A 22459-nucleotide genomic window follows, 5' to 3' on the forward strand; every position below is an offset into this window, starting at 1 on the left:
TAATATATATATACACACACACACACACACACACATATACAGTATATATAATTAATTAAAATTAAATTAAACATGCAAACAATAATGAAACAAGTAATGTATTAAACTAGCCTTTTTTTAAATAAATAAACGAAATAATCAAAACATAAATTCAATAAATAAATAATAATAATAAAATTAATATATATATGCAAAAAATAACAATAATGCAAATAACATATATAATAATACAAGTAAGGGATAATGCACAGCTCATTGGAACGTGAGTGAAGTACATAATAAATAATAATTTGGCATTCAAATACATCGCGAATACAGAAACATTTGACTTTGTGTCAAATGAGAGACCCAACGTTGGTTTCAGATTCGTTTTAGCCTAAATGAATTCGTTTTGGCTTGTCGTTTATATAGCTATAGCTTCTCTTATATTTTTGATTCTTGTTATTTTCTAAATACTGTTAATTGAAAGGATTTGTTGTGGAGTGAGGGGAACTAAAATAGCCTAGCTATGTTTACAGTGTTTATTATAATGTTTGTAAACATTTCGCGTCGGCATTAGGCCTATTTCTGAATGAAATAATAAAATGTGACTTATATGCAACTTGTTTTTTTTTCTCTAAATTTTTTTTTTTTATTTATAAGCGTAGCGTATTTTAACCATGCAGCAAAACTTTTTCTATATTTTGATAAATTACTGAAAAAAAAAAAATTACTTTTTAAACCATTTAACTGATTGTGTTAATCGGTCAAAATTCTTAGTCGGTTAACGGTTAACCGGTTAAAATGAACATCCCTAACTAGTATATATTATGGTTAAACCTGCTGTATTCAACAGCCTATTACAGACCCAGAATCAGGCTCAGCCTTGGGCTGACAGGTGTCCACAGGGAAAACAATGACAGACATTTCCATGCACAGCTTCAGTTCTTCTGGAATATCCTTAATAATACTAGACGAAACATAAAATATACAAGCTGCAGCAGAGTTAAAAATACTCAGTGAGTGTGTAAATACTGGAGATGAGTTAATTAATATTGTGAAAAGGTCACATTAAGATGTGTGCCGTCTTTTACGTATTTCGTCTTGGATAAAAATAACAACTGAGCAATGCAGCGAAAATCCAAACAAGTGCAATAGTGAAGAAGACGTATTAAAACTAACTCAAAGCCCGCAGGCGCTGGACAATGTCATCACAGCTGTCTGGCACTAGCGCCGCAGTTTTAACACACTTGGTGACCCATTGGCCTTTACTGGTGTATGTGTCTATGAGCAACTGTTGATACGAGCACTACAGGCTATGTCTGAGTCTGACAGAAAGTGTCGAGGTGAGCGAGGAGAGGAGGGTCGCTGCAGCACAGCAGGGAGAATTTCAGCGAGACATTTACACTCAGTGAGGAGAACAGAAAGGTCAGGGGTCGAAGGGAAAGTTCACTAACGGCGTGAGCACAAACATACACAGTGGGGGTGTGTGTATGTACCTGGACCGCTTGGCTAGAGCCTTCAGAAGGAAAGACAACAAGCTCTCGGCTCCACTGAGCAAAAGAAGCCGAGGAAAGTAGAAGAAACAGAGAAGTAAGTAAGCAGCTGCTTTCACATGGCGAGCGGTTTATAGTGTCAAGTTGCACTGCAAACAGGAAAAAAGATTCATTAGCAGGCACAATAAATGTGTGTGATATTGGATGATTTGTCTAGAGGCTGGGTTATGTAACGTAAAATAAAGGCTGAGGTGGAATAAACAAGGAAAGGAGGTGCTAACTGCATTCCACGGCTTCTTTCATAACAGTTGGGAAAAGCAGCTCAGCCGCACCATCAATCTAAGAAGAGTTTAACTGGAAACCTTTACTGAACAAAATACATCAGTGGAGAGATGGACCTGAGAGAGTTTGATTTAGAGCACAATTACACACTTGCTATCTGAATGTGGACATAACATACATGCCTACTGTTGTCAAATAAGTCTAATTATAATAATTACAGACTAACCCACACTGGATAGATAGAACGATAGATATAGGAAAGACAGAACGACAGAAAGATAGATAGAACGATAGAACGATAGATAGATAGATAGATAGATAGATAGATAGATAGGAAAGACAGAACGATAGAACGATAGATAGAACGATAGATAGATAGATAGATAGGAAAGACAGAACGATAGATCGATAGGAAAGACAGAATGATAGATAGGATAGAACGATAGATAGAATGATAGATAGAACGATAGGATAGAACGATAGATAGAATGATAGAACGATAGATAGAACGATAGATCGATAGAACGATAGATAGATAGATAGATTTGAGGTAAATCATCTCAATGCCGAAAGTGGCCAAATTTACCTAAATTCATCAAACATAAATCAATACAACTTTTTCCCACTAAAGCCATTATCTAAAAAATAAAAAGACCTAAAAAGATCTCTTAAAAGAACAGCAGAGGTGGCTCAATCGCTTCCCATCCAGGATACGTTTGGAGTCCAGTGGGCAACACCGATCTTCTGTGTGGACCGGTACAGTTTACAGGGATCGGACATCAGCGTACAGATCAATAATGAGAAGAGACACATGCCAAGTATATTACGTCTGCACGTTTACAGAGCTGATTTAGGACAGAACTCACTTCAATCAAGCCCTGTTAATCTACTGACGGTTCTCGGATCGATAGAGGAAAGATTCACTTTGATCTGTAACCTATTGCAGATGGTTTTCCGTCCTTGAAAACTGGAATTGCTTGATGATTGTGCCAGCGGAGAAATTAATTGGATAAAAAGAAGTGAGAGACCTTCGTCACTGGCTAAATTCAGCCTCAGAATAGATTGGTCTCTCCTGGCCTTTTAAACCAGACACTTAATGAGTCACGCTGGCACAAGCTTGGAGGTCAAGATTAAATTTAATCAAATCTAAGGCCCAACCTAATTGTTCGCATTAGGAAATTACAATACAACTCTTTTTAGACATAGTTTTACTTGAGTGCTTTACACGCTCTAGAGATTTCAAAGTCTCAGAGTATGTGGAAATGGCCAATGGTAAATTAAATTAAACAACAAATAACTCTTACTGTATTTGAAGTGTCTTAATGTTGCTTTTAGTGGCCTAAACAATTAACTCCCAAATAAACCAGTCATACCAGCAGATGAATCCCATTCCACACACTCACCCAAACTCATATAACTGCTTTAACCACTTTGAGTATAAGACTGCTATAAATCTGATTTAGGAAGGGATCCGACAACTTATCTGCACATAGACAAAAATGAATCCGGTATAAATCAAATGAAACAATAAGGCACTAAAAATGGACTTTGAAATTTTATATAACCAAAACAATATATGAAGAGTTCATTTGCAAAAACCGATAAACTCCACTTTAAAAAAAAATGAGCTGATTGCCGTGCATTATTCTCCACATATAGCGCGATCTGAACCCTAAACACGTTTTGTCAAAAAAGCTGGTTTTGTCCGCTTTCAAGGCATCGCGAGTTCACGTTTTACTGCAGAAGCCGACAAGCGCCCTTGTTGTGACAAGGCTACTTTCACTTTGAAAAGACGTGCTAGCTGAGAGGAGTTTCGTCAAAGCTGACTATAAGTGATCGAGGATGGGATATTAAACAACAGTAACAACATCATGCGTTGAGCACATGAGTTGAAATAAACGTGAAAGCCTTATCTGATATCATTCGATGATGAGAAAGACAGTTCAGTAAAGATGAATATGGTAATCTTGAACAGAGCAGTTCCAATCGCAAAGCAAATCCAACATGCAGGTAATCCAACAAGAAAGGTTACATCTTTATAATCCTTGTGCATGAGATCCAAGAGATCCACAAGTTGAAGTAATGAAATAGTTAATGAATAGAAATCCTCTTTTTGATCTCCAAGCAATGAATGACAACAATATTATTGCTAGTGGCAATAAAGAGTCCTTTTCGATTGAGCTTAAAACCAAAGTTTCCCAATCAGGACTTAGAGCGGTTTGTGGTAACACAGCCAGTAGGCCATGCTGCCTCTCCCAACAAATCTGACTTTCTCTACCACCCACCTGGGTAAATGCAAGTCACTAGAGCACCCTAGCACTCCTGGTGGTGTGTAGTAGTATTACTCTCAGAAAGAAAAAAAAACATGGTAACAGGCCTGAGCCTGTTATTGGGGGCTCGTCCGGGATCGGTTTGTCATCAGACCTCCTACGCCGGCTTTGTGTGTGTGCATTAGTGCTGGGCCCTGGCTTCTGGCTACTGTGGGGGACTGCCTGGGCACTGGAAGTTTCTGGAGAGGACGTGTGCTTGAAGCTGTGGGGTAAGGAGCTGCTGGAGTGGTGGGAGCCACTGGCCAGTGCACATGGGATAGAGGAATGTGAGACCCAACCATCAAAGCAACATTAAATGAATTCCTGTACTGCTTAATTTAAGCACCAGTGGTTAGACAAAGAAGGGAAATAACTTTACAAATGGTGCCCAGTGGCATGTTTATGGCGTTTTTACACCTGGCTCATATGGTGCTTTAGTTTTTGGAATCTGGTGCTTTTTTCCTTAGTTTAGTTTGTTTATGCTAGAGGTGTCCAAACCAGGGGCTGGATTCACGAAAATCTTCTTAAGATAAATTCCAAGATGTTCGTAAGAATGTTCTTAAGTGCAATTCTTGAAAATTTCTTAAGTTCTCAAATATGTTCTTAAGAAGTCTTTCTGAATACATGGCTAAAGATGCACTGATAAACTTACTTCAAGGATTGTCTTTTTGCGCTTCCTGCAGATTACTGTAATAATCCTAATAAACGTGCACACTATTTCCATCGCGACCAGCTTAACTGGCGCTCGGCTTCGCATTTTTAATGCGGTGTTTTTGAACAGTTGCTTTTAAAGAGCCTGTCTCAAGCTGCAGCGATCTGTTTCATTCATTTTTGTGCTGTGATTTTGTGCTCTCTTCCAAGTGAACAGTTTCTGATGTCCGCGCTGCTACAGAAAACGTGTCCTGTGTATGGGCACATTCATATACGCTGAATATTGCCAAAGATTATGTCGTATTCAGAGGCGGACAGTAACTAAGTACATTTACTTGAATATTGTACTTAAGTACACTTTTTGAGTATCGGGTCGTATTTATAGGCTAAAATTAAAAACGAGCTCCCTATCGGACACATTTTTGAAAAGTTGTTACTGAATTTTGAATTCAGCAAAAAGTCGCGCTACACATAATCATGACCAGTCATTGTTTACATTATCAGTCATCGCTGTCACTTCAGAAAACTTGTGCACATCCCTATTAATAGTCCTATTGTGTAGCCTATTATATGTAGCTATTGTTGTTGTAATGTTCAAATATAACAATTAATTTGAAATAACCCAATAAATTCATTAAATCATTATTATGGATTTAAGACAAGTCTGGGGCTATCCTAACTTTAAGAAGTTATTTACAATGAATTTTAAGAAGATTCTTTTCAAGAATTTAATTCTTTTTAAGTTTTGTCTTGAGAACAATCTTTGGGAATACAAAATATTCTTAACTTGTTTCTTAGGTTAAAAAAATAAGAAGAAAATGGCAGTTAAGAAGACATTTTTTCTTAAGAATGTCTCGTGAATCCGGCCCCAGTTCTTGGAGGACCACTGACCTGCAAAGTTAAGCTCCAACCCTAATTAAATACACCTGAACCAGCTAATCAAGGAAAAATTCAGACTCACAAGAAACTTCCAGGCAAATGCGTTGGATCTGGTTGGAGCTAACCTCGGCAGGACATTGGCCCTCCAGGAACAGATTTGTACATGCTTGCTTTATATTAAAAGTGTAACTGACCCGTCGCAAAGACCAGCCCACTTTGGCCATGGCGCTCTCACGCCACACATCATGTCCTCACGTAGTGAAAAATACATCGCGGAGCAAAGAGGACACTGACAACGTGCCGTCAGACAAGACAGAGCACATAACATTTGGTATGATACAAAGTCTCAGCTTTCAAATTTTGTCTTTTTAAAAAAAATTGGAACAATAAATACCGTTTTGTGGCTCTTAAATGTGTGGTGACAGATCGCTGTAGCGCCTCAGTTCAAGAGGCACATGAACCGATCGTCTCTTCCTCTTTTCTATAGCACAAAATAAACATGACTGAACATTAGAAGGTATCTTGTTTCAACAGCGGAAAGATGACAATACACACCAATTAATCTACTCTCCTGTCTGGTTTGTTTGTCAGAAAAAAGGCAGATTCTGCGTTATGACTGGTCAGATCGCATGTCATCTCTTCCGGGCGAAGGGTCAATTGCTCTTCTCAGTTGAATCAGGTACATTGCAAGAATGCTGTCCCAACAAAGCCTTGATTTCCGCTCTAACTGATCATTTATTTATATATATAAAAGGCTTAAATATATATTCATATATTTAAGGCAGTGATTCCCAACCACGCTCCTGGGGCCCATTTCAATAAGGAGGTTCAACCAACTCGGAGTTAAAACTGGAACTCTTAGTTGACTTACTCTGAGATGGGGAAAAAAAGAGTTTTCGGGTTCAGAACAGCTGAATTGAGTTAGTTCAATCGACTCGGAGTAGGTTGACTCTGAGTTTAGCACGTGCACCACGACTATGAAAAGCCATGATCAATGGAGCTTCGATATTACGATTCACCATGGCAACAGTACCCGACAAAAAGACGATCGCTGGGCACTTTACTTACACTTTTAGAACATTTTCTTCATTTTTATTGAAAATAAATTCTAATATGATATGTGATTGGAAAAGTGAGAAGAGCGAGCTCGGCAAAAGCCAGACTCGAACCCGATCAATCACGTCACAAGCTAGTTTTCCGCTCCCAACGCTTTACTGCCTACACCACTGAAGTCGTTAATCATGCGCGTCGTATTTAACCTTGTGTCACATTGGAGAGCGGAGCTACTGTAAATTTGCACTTAGTAATAGACACTCCGAATAATCTTGTTTTCCATTTGCATTAAGATTATTTTTATTACCACACTGGCAGATAATTTTACTTAAGTAAAATGCACTTAATTTAGATCCCCCCAGGAAATAAGACTAAATATCTTATATATTTTTCTTATATAGTCCTCATTTAAGGGTTAACATGCTCAGAGTTTTCACTTAACCTCCTTTCTGAAACGGGCCCCTGGAGTACCAACACTGCACACTGTGCATATCTCCTTTGACCAACACACCCATTTCAGGTCTTGGGAGTCTCTACTAATGAGCTGATGAGTTGAATCAGGTGTGTTTGATTAAGGAGACATGCAAAACGTGCAGTAATGAGGGTACTCCAGTAACGAGGTTGGGAACCACTGACTGATGTAGAGGATAATCCATGGCTAGGTGTGCGTTACATAATTTTAATGCACAACAAGTAGGCAAAAAACCACCCAAATGCACAGCAAGTGAATATCAAGGTGTGTACTCTGCAAAGAGAGGGCAGTTTTACTCACATGTGATTTGTAACACATTTGGGTATGCTTTAAAATGTTGCCTTGTGAAAGTGAATGGACCCAAGAAGAGAATGCAATATTGTAACAATTTAAGTCCCTGTTTTGGAACAAAGCAAATGATGTACAGGTCTGAAAACACCTTTAAAGTGATTAGATCAATAGCGATACAATGCAGCCGGTCTCTAGGAATGATCCCTTGGCCTTCCGTTTAGGAGACAGCGGGTGAATTCTGCATTGACAGCGCTCTGTTCGGGCAACTTTTGAAATACATTCACAAGACAAACATGCACACAAAAACACACACATCAGAACTGACAACATGCCTATGAGCAGGACCCTGACCTTTCTACAACAGCATGACAGCTGCCATTCTCTCCGTCCATCTCTAAGAGACTTCTTACCATTTTTCTGCCTTTTATATAATAGTCTATACTCACAAGGGTTTAGTCAACATAAGAAGCTCTAATAATACTCCTTAAAGTTATGTACTTTTGAAACCTCACTTATCCATGCATTTGAAGACAGTTGGTTCTGAAGAACATGAGAACACTCTTAACATAATAGAAGGTAATTTGACAATTTTGCTAATGGTTTTCCTGAATTGCTCTGCAGTGCAAAACAAAGCACTGTTTCACTGTATGGATGGAAAATAACCCTATATGTCTACATTTAAGTGCTATACACAAAGCCATCTATTTTTCCCTTTAAAAACATTTTCTATTATCCCATGTTATCTCAGTTGCACAACTTTTATGATCACTCAGTACAATGCAAATAATGTCTTCAATGCAAATCAAGACAATATAACTTTCTTTTCCATGATGCAAAAAAGAGACTGCAATTGGAAACAAGCTTAATTGGCCTGGAATCACTGGAAATAATTTTTCAGCTGCACCAACCGAGTGCTTCAAATACACACTACCATTCAAACATTTGGGGTCAGTAAGATTTTTTTTGTTAAAGAAATTAATAATTTTATTCAGCAAGGACGCATTACATTCGCAAATGACATTAAAGACATTTATAACAAAAGATTTCTATTTCAAATAAATGCTGTTCTTTTGAACTTTCTATTCATCAAGCAATCCTGACGTTTTCCACAAAAATCTGTAGCAGCACAACTGTTTTCAACATTGATAATAATCAGAAATGTTTCTTGAGCAGCAAATCAGCATATTAGATTGATTTCTGAAGGATCAAGTGACATTGAAGACTGGAGTAATGATGCTGCAAATTCAGCTTTGATCACAGGAATAAATTATATTTTACAATATATTCAAATAGAAAACAGTTCTTTGGAACTGTAATAATATTGCACAATATTAATGTTTTTACTGTACTTTTGACCAAATAAATGCAGCCTTGGCAAGCAGAAGAGACTTCTTTCAAAAATTATCTGTATGACCCCGAACTTCTGAACTGGTCAAGCTTTCAAAGTGAGGACAGAAAGTCAGTGTTAGCAATTTAGATGTAAAAACCCTGCTGACCTGTTATTAAAAAGCAGCATTCCTCTCTCTCCAAGTGAATACACACAGCTGGATATGTAAAATGTCCAGACAAGCAAAGCACTTTATTAATTGTGTGTAACTGAAGAATATGCACATATTTATAAACAATAACTGATAGCAGACTGAGAATTGCACATTTTCTGTTGTTAGCATTCCACAGCTGAAATCTAGCCAGTAGGCTAATCAATAATGCTGGCAAAAACATTATCCGAACATAATCAATCAGGAAACACTTGATCCATTCAGCCTCAAGCTACAAATCTGACCCATTTATATTCTCATAAACATCAGCTCTCTCTCTTTTGCTCACCTAGAATGAGACGAGATCTCGCTCGGGTCTCCCATACTCCCATCCGCGGGTGCATGTCCGGTGGCAAGAGCTGTGCCGTAGCTCTGGGGAAGGTACAACCTGCCGTGGTCCTCCTCCGTGGACCCTTCTTCTGTCAGCTCCGGTGTCCAAGGGTGTCCCGGATCAGACGCTCCGTGGCCCTGGAGCATTACGCGGGCCACGGATGCACTGGCGACCCCTGGGGTCATGCTACAGGGCGCGGTGTCAATGCCGCTGTCTGTGGAGGCTCCTTTGATGTAGGTGAGACCCAGCATCTCTGGATCCATCAGGTCCCCGGAGCCGAAGTGCTTCTCATCACTGTTACTGCTGGAGGCGTTGCTGGACAGAGTGTTACTGCTGGAGTGGCTGGAGTTCTTATCGCCGCCCTGCTGGAGGACAACAGATACCAAGAAAACATTAATAATAGGGCACTTTTTTGGCAAGACATTTACTATGGCATGTTTGCTATCTTTTATAGCAACAACCTAAAAAACACCCAGAATACTCTAGCAACTACGTTGCATTATTTGCATGGGCAAGAACCACATATATTTTCTTAAATAACATATATATAAATATAAGAAAAATATTTAAAATAAATATATTAAAATAAAAAATTAATCTATCTGCAACACAAATATAAATATATTTAAAAAAAATAAAAATAAATTCAAATAAATAAATGAATACTTAAAAAAAAAATACTCTTGCAACTGCACTGCAATATTTGCATGGGCAAGAACCACTTATATTTTCTAAAAAAACAAACAAACAACAGAGATAGAAATATATAAAAAAAAAAAAAACTAAATTCATACAAAAGATACTCTAGCAACTGCTTTGCAATATTTTATATATATATGAGGAGTTCGTTTGCAAAAACTGATAACTTCAGAAATCAAGTTTTTTTTATTGCGCATTCCAAGTAATATCAATCAAACTGCAGTTGGGTTGTTTTGATTAAGTAATAATAACTTAAATACAGGTAATTTACAAAATTAAAGTTCATTAAAAGTATGTTTTTTTTTTACATATTAAAAGTTTGTTTTATAGCAAAAGCAGATAACTCCACATTTCATGTTTTAGAGTAAAAAAAAACACTCGTTTAATCTTTGTAATCTCCTCAGATGACAATGTAGATGCCTGACAAACGTTGTTGTTGCTGTGATCATAAACTGTATGGATGTGATTACACGCAATACATGGAGCTTTACCCTCACCATTGTAACGCTCTGCTTTTGCAAGGTTCGTGAAAACGTTTCAGCTTTTATTTTCCTTTTTCGCCCTGAAGAAGTTCCCGTTCAGTCGGTCACTCTCGACGTCACGTCGGATGACCGACGAATTGGGATCTCACTTAGAGAGACCAATCTACTTCGAGTGTAAACTAAACGAGCCAATGCACATTGGCATGCGATTATTGCATCCAGCTGCCGCTGATCACAGCGTGAGTATAAGTAGGCAGCAGATGCAGCGCATATTCAGCTTTTCGCTTTACACTCGAAGTAGATTGGTCTCTCTAAGCGAGATCCCAATTCGTCGGTCATCCGACGTGACGTCTCCGTTCCCTCCTTCAGGGAACGAGGGTTACCATACGTAACCGAGACGATATCACAGGTTCATCAAGTTTGACGAAATTATCCATCCTCGATCACTTATAGTCAGCTTTGATGAAACTCCTCTCAGCTAGCACGTCTTTTCAAAGTGAAAGTAGCCTTGTCACCTGACCTGAATAAAGCGCGCTGATTCGCTAAAATATTTTTTTGCATGTAAGCTATAGCTTCTGACCTTTAAATCAAAACAGATTCGTGATTTTATGACATCAATTACTGCTTTATTTATTCAGAAATACAAGTATCTTAATGTTATTTGTGTATTTTACGTTCATTTAACGTCCCCTAAATAAAACACTAGGGCTGTGCAATTAATCGCATGCGATTGTCAAGCGCATCTCGTCAGTAAAGCCAGTTCCGTGATTGGTAGTAAATCGCCATCACCTGCTTTCAGATGGAGCGGCATTTAATACACAGAACCGTAGTTCACTGACATTCTAGGCAATATTGCCTAATTGTCAGTGAACTACGGCTCTGTGTAGTAAATGTCGCTCCATCTGAAAGCAGGTGATGGCGATTTACTACTAATCACGGAACCGGCTTTACTGACAAGATACGCATGACAATGGCATGCAATTAATTGCACAGCCCTATAAAACACCTTACCGGATGGGAATTATAACCCAGGGGAGGCTTACCGATCGATCTGCGCAGCGCAGCTTCAAGTCAAACACACCTACTGTTGACTCTGTCGCACACTGGATGTGTCATTCTGTACGTGCATTCTGCAAATGAAATGCTGCGATCCAAAACAGTGAAACTAACCACCATTCAGGCAAAAGTTTGTTTCAAGAATGACCACACTGCTGACGTGATCTTATCGTTATCACAGCCTGAGCACATGTGAGCTATTCGTCTTATCGGCCAGGCATATCGGCATCATTTTTCATATCGGGCCGATGCCGATATTTTTATTTTAAGCTTTTATCGGCTGATTCTGATAACGTTCCGATAATAGCGTGCATCCCTAATATATATATATATATATATATACACAGTATATATGTAATATGCGTAATAAAATACATATAAATAATAAATATATACATGAGATATAACTAACACTGCCAGCATAAGTCACAAGGTTCAGTGTTTCAGAGCACATGTATTAACAGCTAAAATGTGGGTTTAAACATTATACAAAGGAAACAAAAAAAGTAGCTCATTGCAACACAATAAATATCATCCCATTGTCTACGTGACATTTTGTGCATGCTTGCATATTTTCTGATCTATAATTCTAATTAGCAGATGGAAAACAGGCCGTATCTGCTGTCATATTCTGTCATTTGACACCATCTTTAGTCCAAACTAATATCATGCCAATTTAAATGTACCACTGCACACTGCAAAGACCAGCACAACTAATTACTGTGAGCTAATGAATAATTCTGTGACTGATAATGTATGCAAATATGTGCTGTATTCATTAATTAGTGCGCAGACAATAGGCGTAATAAATCAAGAGAGCAGAGCCGTGTACATCTCCCAGCGGATATGGACAACAGCATTTTACACAATGCAACAGACATTAGAGACCATTTCAGAGATTAAAAGGTTTGTAAGTTATTGATATAGATGGTAGAAGGCAAACAGACAATAACAAACATAATTAAGAGACTGATCCTGACATTAAACCTGCTTTTATACAGACTGCCATGAAATGATCCAACACACTTATTAATGCAGCTGTAAAACTCATTCCACTTAACGTGGATAATGAGACGGTCCTTTAATCTTTCATATTTTTCCATATTTGTTAAAAGGCTGTACAGATACAAACCGCCTATAGCTCTTCCTCACAGACACACAAATAATTTTCTGTAGATTAAACATCCTCAGGATCTTAAAGTCTTCAGAGCAACTGAGAAAAGCATTAGAGAACATGCCATAGGAATGAGCTTTGGAATGAGTTTTAGTAAAATGGTGTAAAAACTTATTGGATATGATACTTGATGTGGGCTGGAATGAATTAAGACATTATCTGCAATTTTCTTTAATAGAAATTTTTAAATTACGAAGTTACGTGATTAAAAACCACAAACTGCAAAAACTGTTTGCAAATGAGAATGGAGGCAAATGCTCTTCACAGTCATTGAAAGAGAAAAGTCTCATTTGAAAGAAATTACAAGTGATAACATTAGTGTAAGTGAAAAAGTAATGAACGTTAATTTACCTTGGAACAAATGAGAATGATCTTACTAATGTTATACGTTTTCATTCGGGGGGAAATATATAAATATACAGTATATATATATCAGGGGCGTTTCCTCCCAGGAGGCAAGTGAGGCAGTGCCTCAAAAAATTGGATGAGAATATAAAATCATAGTACAAAATAAAACAATGCAAATATTACAAAATATGACATAAAAAGCGTATAAATCACTCGTTTTTCTAAAGTAAAACTATTCAACAGCGACACCAGCAGGTAAAGTAACAGCGGAAGTCCGCGTCTCTCTCGCCTCCCCTGAACCCATTGAGTTTTAACAGACCAACTAAAGCGTGCGGTGAGTTTGGTGGGGGGTAATTGAGAATGAATGGGGGAAAGTCACGTGACAGGAGGCAATGCCTCCATCGCGACATGACTGGATATGGTTATGATCGGCTATGGTTGGTTCATGCGATAAATCTCGCCTCTTGTGTTTGTGCGCATTCTGCGTTCGCGAATCAGTCTGAATAAACAAAATTATGGCATTAATGGGAAGACTCATTAAATTGTAAGTAAGCAATACACACACTTATATATCACCACTTTGTCACGTCAAAATCAAACTTCAAATGGCCTGAAAACATGATATGTTTTTTTTTTTTGTGAGGAATCAGCTTGTTGAAATTAAAGGTACATCTCCGCGTCTGTGATAGTATTTACAGAGCTTTGATGACCGATGACCCAAAAATAATTGTATTATTATACATAAGTTTATGATATATATATTATTATTATATTATATTTTATATTATATATATGATTTTATTTATATATTTATTTTTCTTACAGTATTATTATTCATTCAATACGTAAAAGTGAAAAATGTTATTAAAAATGATTTCACTCAATATTTGTGCACTAGTCATTTTTATGCTTATTATGAGACTTTAAGATACTGAATATATATATATATATATGACTGTAATAAAAATAAACATACAAATAAATAAATAAATATATTTATATATTGACTTATTTTATACATTTATTTATATATTCATTTTATTACAATATATCATTCAATACTGAAAGTATAGATAAAAAAATCTAAATCAAAATTATATTAATAATCTTAAATAAAAAATAATAAAATAATACTACTACATACATACATACTATAAGGTAAAGTAACAGCGGAAGTCCGCGTCTCTCTCGCCTCCCCTGAACCCATTGAGTTTTAACAGACCAACTAAAGCGTGCGGTGAGTTTGGTGGGGGGTAATTGAGAATGAATGGGGGAAAGTCACGTGACAGGAGGCAATGCCTCCATCGCGACATGACTGGATATGGTTATGATCGGCTATGGTTGGTTCATGCGATAAATCTCGCCTCTTGTGTTTGTGCGCATTCTGCGTTCGCGAATCAGTCTGAATAAACAAAATTATGGCATTAATGGGAAGACTCATTAAATTGTAAGTAAGCAATACACACACTTATATATCACCACTTTGTCACGTCAAAATCAAACTTCAAATGGCCTGAAAACATGATATGTTTTTTTTTTTTGTGAGGAATCAGCTTGTTGAAATTAAAGGTACATCTCCGCGTCTGTGATAGTATTTACAGAGCTTTGATGACCGATGACCCAAAAATAATTGTATTATTATACATAAGTTTATGATATATATATTATTATTATATTATATTTTATATTATATATATGATTTTATTTATATATTTATTTTTCTTACAGTATTATTATTCATTCAATACGTAAAAGTGAAAAATGTTATTAAAAATGATTTCACTCAATATTTGTGCACTAGTCATTTTTATGCTTATTATGAGACTTTAAGATACTGAATATATATATATATATATACACTGTATATATAGTATTATTTTATTACAGTTTTTCATTCAATACCGAAAAGTATAGATATTTTACTCAACATTAAGGTGCACTAGGTCAATTTTATGCTTCTCACTATTAACTAAAGCCAGACTCATTAGCGGAGATGCTGCATATGTAGATTACAATTCAGTCACTTATAGTATGAAGATCATTTCAGCAAGGCAGCTTACTAGGTTTTGGAAGACAGCTTATACACTATATATGTACTACAGGAGCCTGTTGTTTCTAGACCCCGCCGTCCTGCACTAAACGATCATAATTTACTTTCAGCTGGACGCCGGTGGTCAGATGCTATTATAGGAACAGGCATTGTGAGATATTGGATAAAACTCACATCCAAGGTGAGAGACAGACGAACGTGAGCGTGTCCCTGATAACAGCACCAAGGGCAGACTGACCTTATCGGCATTCATTCATCACACTGATGCACATGCACACTGACAGCAGCAACTACAGGCCTCATGCGCCTCCGTCTGCGTGTTTGTCATATCAAGCTTCAGCGTATGCAGTAACACCCTAAAGTCGAGTCGAAGAAGTTTCCCAAGCAGAGGAAGCCCATGTTTCCACTTATGCAACGTGATTATATGGTTCATATGTGAAGTGTAAATCCGGCTCACCACATAAAACACATTCTGACACTGAAGGGAATTCCCATATTATGAATTCGTCCAGCATTTATAAACATACAGTTGCATATATAAACAAATGCCTCCTGATGGCTAGCCACAAACCAAATGAATTATACATAAAGCACATTTTGTCAGCGCTCTTCTGTCCTTTAAATGAACCAGACCTCATAAGCTCCTATACGGCTGTGTGTAGGACTAGCATGATTTTGGCAAGTAGGACATGTTCCTGAATCAACATCCTTGGTTCAAAATTACTATCAAGCAATACGATTTTAAGGGTTAGATTTATGGCTTCAGTAAGATTCTTATCAACCTATTATTTCATATTGATTTTAAGGCAGTGGTCCTCAACCAATGATTTATATAATACAAAACAAGCAATAAAATAAGCTAAAACAAAAAATTTTTTTTAGGTGAATTACACATTTTTTTCTTCCCTCAGCCTTGGAAAACCTGGATATATGGATATAAAATCTTATGGGCATGGGCATTTTGTATATAGAATATAATTATGATAATGTTTTCTAATTGTTTGAATATTTATTTTTTATTGTTGCATTTCCTGATTTTCGTTTAAATTTTTTTCTTAAAGTCTTAGAAATTTTGTTGTCAGTCTTTTTTTATTAGCTATTTTTTACAGTGGGAAAAATATTTATTTGATCCCCTGCTGATTTTGTAAGTTTACCCACTTACAAAGAAATGAAGGGTCTGTAATTTTTATGGTAGGTTTATTTTAATGGATAGAGACACAATACCAACCAAAAAATCCAGAAAAAACATTATATAAATTATTATTATTGAATTAATTCTTCAAGTTAAACTAAATGAAAAATTGTTGCCTTGGCAAATAGTTGATATAAAAACAGATTATTTTTTAAATATTTTACTTTCATTTTATTGTTTTGGTTAAAGGTTTAGTTAACTATAATAAGTGATTCTGAGCGAAATATTATTTAAAAATTCTCATCCAAAATTTACATTTCCAATAGTTAATTTGAATTAATTATTTTAGTTGCCCATGTTAATCTATGGAAACTCCTAGTTTCTATAAAAAAATTTAAAAAAAAGGTTTTGAAAACAGAGCTTTATCATTACAGCAGATGTACCAGAGGAAACTATTAGAGAACATGGAGGAGGGTTTGGATTATTGTAGTGGACACTGCAGGGCCTTGGAGTTATAAAGGTTCACTGTTTTAATGGTATTTAATGGTTGGGCTTATGTACGGTTCTTGGCATCACTTCTACTCTACAGGAGCGTTGAGTGGGAATAGTCTTACCCGCGTCGACTTGTTTGGCGAATCCTTGCCTCTTTCCTTCAAGGAGTTGAGGATCTTGGTGGAAGGGACGTGCCACTTCGCCTCTGTGAAGAAAACAGACTGACTGCAGCAAACACAAGAGCATAGACACGGTCTAACATGGTTTCTAGCTGGTCCAAACTGGTCTAGATGATTAGTCTTAGGGCTGGTAGACAACCTTGGACCAACTACTAATCAACTAGAGTATTCTAGAAACCAGACTGACTACAATAACTAGGGCTGAATGAAAAAATTTAATTGTGATTTTTCTGTTAAAAATTGCATTTGCGATATAAAATTGTATTTTGGTAGAAAGCCGCCAAACTTCTCTTTTGCTGACAACAGCTTATGAACGCTTCTCATTTGGGAAGTTTGGGAAGATGGTTAATTGAGTGTTGAGTTTTCAAATGCAGTTTTACCCAGATTAATCGGGTTTTTTTTCTCAGCAGGCTTTTTTTCTGAAAAGTTACCGTAGGGCTGGCCGATATGGCAAAAAAACAAAATCTCGATTTTTTTCAGAACGCTTGACCGATTCTTAATTTTTGCGATTTTTAACTAGTCAACTTGAAAATGTAACTAAAACATGATTAAAGTAACTTTTTCTTTATTAACCCTCAAATTAAAGAAAATTCTATTTTAAGTGCACCACACATGAAGTTGTCAACATGATGTAAATGCTAAACAAATCACTTGTTAAATATCTTTGCGGAAAAGATGCATGAACTACAACTACATCTTCTACAAACTTGTCTTATACATATTATATGTTCAGAAATAATACAAGGAAAATGCTTTAAAAAAATTCTCAAAAGTCACGGTAATTCAAATTCAAAATGACTGAAGGTATAACACCAGTAGACTATAATTAACAATAAATGTTCTGTAAAAACAATGAACAGTCACCATGATGCAAAGATGAAATATCAGACATACACTATTAGTTCTTTACAGGTTTTTATTTGATTGCGCTGCTTTTCCATAGTTTTTTCTATGTAAACATGGACACGTTTGACTGTTGCGCTCACTATGCATGAAACGGCTTTCTAAAAATGTGGCGCTCAAGTTAAAAGAACTTCAACTCCCATCTTCCTGCATTTTTTCCTATTCCACTGCCCGCGGCACATCTTTGTAAACACAGAAGTGCATTCTGTCTGAATGGCACCTAGTGATATATTCTACTTATAGTCCTTCACAGAGCGTGTCACACGTGAGCGGTTAATCAGAACTATGTAAACATGGACACGTTTGACTGTTGCGCTCACTATGCATGAAACGCTTTCTAAAAATGTGGCGCTCAAGTTAAAAGAACTTCAACTCCCATCTTCCTGCATTTTTTCCTATTCCACTGCCCGTGTCGCATCTTTGTCAACACAAAAGCGCATTCTGTGTGAATGGCAGCTAGTTCTATATTCTACTGATGGTATACTTCACAGAGCGCGTCACACGCGATCATTGTTTTCTCTTTCCTGTTATCATTGGCATATTGTCTAAGTGTCTAATTCTAATGTTTGGTAATAATTCAATTCAAAATTGTAAAAAAAAAAAAAATCGTGGCAAAACATTAAATTCGAATTCATCGATAAAATCGGAAAAAATCGCCCATCCCCAAGTTCCCGTATAATAATCTCCAGTATCTTTTCAGTCCAGTAGCTAATGTCTTCCTGACCTTCACTTGTGAGAATGATCAGTGTAAATGTGTGAATGGCACCTGCAGAGCGTGTCCTCTCGAGAGTCGGCTCTCTCTCCCTCAGCATCTCCCCGTCTCCCAGCATGCCCTGGGCTTCAGCCGAGCGCTCGTGGAGCACAGGAGACTGACACCTGCGGAAGAGTTCAGACTCATGGGAACGGCCAAAATGACAGCAACAGCTCATTTCTTTACTGATCCTAAACAACTGTCAGTCTTGATTATGGGAGTTGAGAAACATTGGATATTAATAAAAAAAGTTCAACAAAGTCTGGTAATAAAATGTGTGAAGGAGGCTTTTGTCAATGCTGTACGAGACATGTGAAATTTGCTAAAAGTGCGCTGTCTAAAAGTCTTTATGGCTGACTTTAAATTGAGTACTAATCACTTTTACTAAATTAGTAAATTACCAGTTACTTTGCCTGAACATTGATAAGGATACTTATGAATTAATTTCTAAAACCCAAATTAACCTAAGTCAGATGGACAATACGATAAACCCAAGTTTATTATAAGATTAAATAAAATATGTATACATATTTATATTATAAACACGTATAAATTAATAAATGTTTTTATTAATACTATAATACCAAATTAAACTATATTAAATAAATGAAATCTATACTAAATTAATATTAAATAATAATTATATATATATATATGAAATAATACAATTATTAATATATTGCTATTAATTGATTTATTGGATGATTTACATTAATTTAAATATTAATTAGACCAATACATTAGTACTAAATTAAACTATAATATATAAACTAAATTAACACTAAACTAATACTGACTAATATTTGATAAAAAAAATATCAATACAATTTTATTAACTGATTCATTGATTGATTTATATTAATATAAATATTAATTGGACCAATACATGAATTCTAAATTAAATGATAATAAACTGAATTAAAACAAAATAAATTTTATTTAAAAAAATGGAAAATAATTAGCAATATAACGCTATAAATGTTTTTGTTTGATTTATTAATTTAAATTAATTGAACCAATACATTATTAACTGATTCATTGATTGATTTATATTAATATAATTATTAATTGGACCAATACATTAATTCTAAATTAAATGATAACAAACTGAATTAAAACGAAATAAATTTTATTTAAAAAAAAAGATCAAAAGAATTATCAATATAATGCTGTAAATGTTTTTGTTTGATTTATTAATGTATATTAATTGAACCAATACATGAATGCTACATTAAACTAGAATAAACTAAAATACTGAATAATATTTGATAAAAATGATCAATATAATTTTACTAATTTACTGATTTATATTAATTGAGCTTTTCATTGGATTCATTTTCATTAATACTAAATTAAACTATAATAAATAAACTAAAATATGACTAAATACTACAATAATATTTGATAATAAAAATTATCAATATAATCTTATTAATTATATATATATGTGTTATGGAATAATTCTCTGTGAGTGTGTGTTACCCGTCGTATCCCGGCTGCTGGCTCCAGCTGGTGCTTGCGCAGGGTCCCGGGTCGCTGGAGGACGACTGGTTACTGGGTGAGCTGCGGTAGTGTTGGGACGAGCCTCCTTTACTGCAGGACGAGATCGGAGGCTTCTCAACATCCTGAACGCTCCTGCAGCGAGAGAAACAGACAGACACGCCAGCTGCTGCAGATCCAGAGGAGTGTGACTACAGCAGAGTTCAGATTTCAGCTTAACGTACAAACCGCGGATCAGAGAGAGTCAGGAGAGCAACATCAGGTGAGGACTGTCTGACAGCCTGACATCAGTGTGTCTGATCTTGAACAGCAGGAGAGTGCATGCAACATTGAGCATTACTTTATCTACCATGACATTCTTATCAATGCTGAGAAATTATGAAATAAAATCAAGCACATTTGTGCAAAAAGTCATGGATAATTAGGCAACACACAGTCTCATAATTATTGCAAGCATCAATAATAATAATAATAATAATAGCAATAATAATAATACATTTTATTCTATATTGCATTTTTAAATGCAGCTCCTCAAGCTGCTTTACAAAGAAACAAGCAATATAATAATAATAATAAATTATACAAAAACAAAATAATAAAATGAATGAACATGCAAATAAAAACTATGACTAAAACTACAATTATTCATATTATTATTACTTAATGTTATTGGTTGATTCATTAATTCATAATTTAATTCAAATACTGACTAATATTTGATCATAATTATCATATCTCATTTTATAAATTCATTTATATTCGTTAAATTACTAATTAGGTCAGTACATTAATAATAAATTAAAGTAAATTAAACTAAACAAATAAACAAAAGTAATACTAAATACTCAAAATATTTGATAATAAAAATGTTCAATATAATCTTATTAATAACTTTAACCTAAACTAATACTAAACGAATACTGACTAATATGATACAAATGATCAATACAACTTTATTAACTGATTAACTGACTGATTTATATTAATTGAATTATTAATTGGACCAATACATTATTATTAAATAAAATTAGAATATATAAATTAAATGAATACTAAATAAATACTGAATAATATTTGATCAATATCATTTTATTAATAAATTTGACTGATTGATCTATATTAATTGAATTATTAATTGTACCAATACATTAATACGAAATTAAATTATAATAAATAAACTTCATACTAAATAAATACAAATAAAATTAAAAATATTTGATCATAAAAATGACCAATATAATCTTATTAATAACTTTAGTCTGACATCAAAAACAGCTGAAACATTATTGAAACCTTGTTTTCTATTAAATATGTTATTGCAATTAACTTTTTCCTGTATTTCTTTGACATGTGGGCAAATGTGCATCTGGGTTTTCAATGCATACAGAAGATGTGCACAGCATGCATACTACAAATATAGTAAGTATTATAGTAATATGTTATTTTGAACATAAGCGCAGTCCTCACTGACTGCCAGCGACCCAATCACACGTCACCTCATTAAAAAGCACCAGTCATAAAACGCAAGCATCTGATCCTGAACATGCAAGAAGTCCTTTAACGGCTGTAAATATCTTACATTTATGCATTTAGAAGATGCTTTTATCCAAAGCGACTTTTCATTGCATTCAAGGTATACATTTAATCACTTCATGCATTTCCTTGTGAAAACGTGAGAGGTGTGTTTTTAGAGTTAGTATGAGTGCATCACTAATAAGAGGGTAAGAGAGTCCAGTGGTGTGGCTTTACTGAAGCGTGGCACAGCTCTCTCCACATGCGGTCTCATAGAGGAGCCGGGAAAGGTCATCAACACCGCGAGGGGCTTCCAAGTGAGAACAAATTGACCACATTATAACAAAGGCATATCGCCTGCATACCAAATACAGGAAGCTGAATTCATGATGATCTGTGTCAGCAGCAACACAACACTTTCCAGCAGCGGGTAAATTGTTAGTGCATGCTGAAACTGAAAATGTTTTAAAACTAAAATTATTATTTTTTTTTTTGCAATTTACACATATTTGAATACATTTTCCCTTTATGTGAATCAGGTTTGTGCAATGCAAAAAAATCTTAATGAGTATTTTTGACTTATTTGTCGGTAAAAATATCCTTAAAATAAAATTTATTTATTCAAGAAGCAATTCTGCAAACAATTTTAAGATATTTTCCAAAGGCAAATGAGGTTTTCAAGCTCCGAAAATGAACAATATACTATAGAATGGTCTGCAAGATTTTTGAATTTTTTGAAAGAAGGCTCTTCTGCTCACCAAGCCTGCATTTATTTGATCAAAAATACAGAAAAAACATCATTATTGTGAAATATTACTACAATTTAAAATAACCGTTTTCTATTTGAATATATTTATTTTCACATATTGAACCTATTTTCCCTTTATGTGAATCAGGTTT

General features: G+C 35.3%; 1 protein-coding gene across 1 annotated transcript in view; it reads right to left on the reverse strand.

Annotated features, from left to right (window-relative positions):
- The window catches only part of LOC107728329 (signal-induced proliferation-associated 1-like protein 2), a gene marked incomplete at its 5' end in the record, with an annotated part of 84016 nt that overhangs the window by 23753 nt on the left and 37804 nt on the right, over positions 1 to 22459 (reverse strand). Inside the window, 4 exons of the mRNA XM_016538462.1 lie at positions 9240 to 9646; positions 16837 to 16919; positions 18563 to 18672; positions 20030 to 20182. Coding sequence (XP_016393948.1) covers positions 9240 to 9646; positions 16837 to 16919; positions 18563 to 18672; positions 20030 to 20182 — 753 coding nt within the window. The remainder of the gene's footprint in view (positions 1 to 9239; positions 9647 to 16836; positions 16920 to 18562; positions 18673 to 20029; positions 20183 to 22459) is intronic.

The sequence above is a fragment of the Sinocyclocheilus rhinocerous genome, unplaced genomic scaffold (genome assembly GCF_001515625.1).
Source record: "Sinocyclocheilus rhinocerous isolate Xijiao unplaced genomic scaffold, SAMN03320098_v1.1 scaffold247, whole genome shotgun sequence".
Classification (NCBI taxonomy): Eukaryota; Metazoa; Chordata; class Actinopteri; order Cypriniformes; family Cyprinidae; genus Sinocyclocheilus; species Sinocyclocheilus rhinocerous.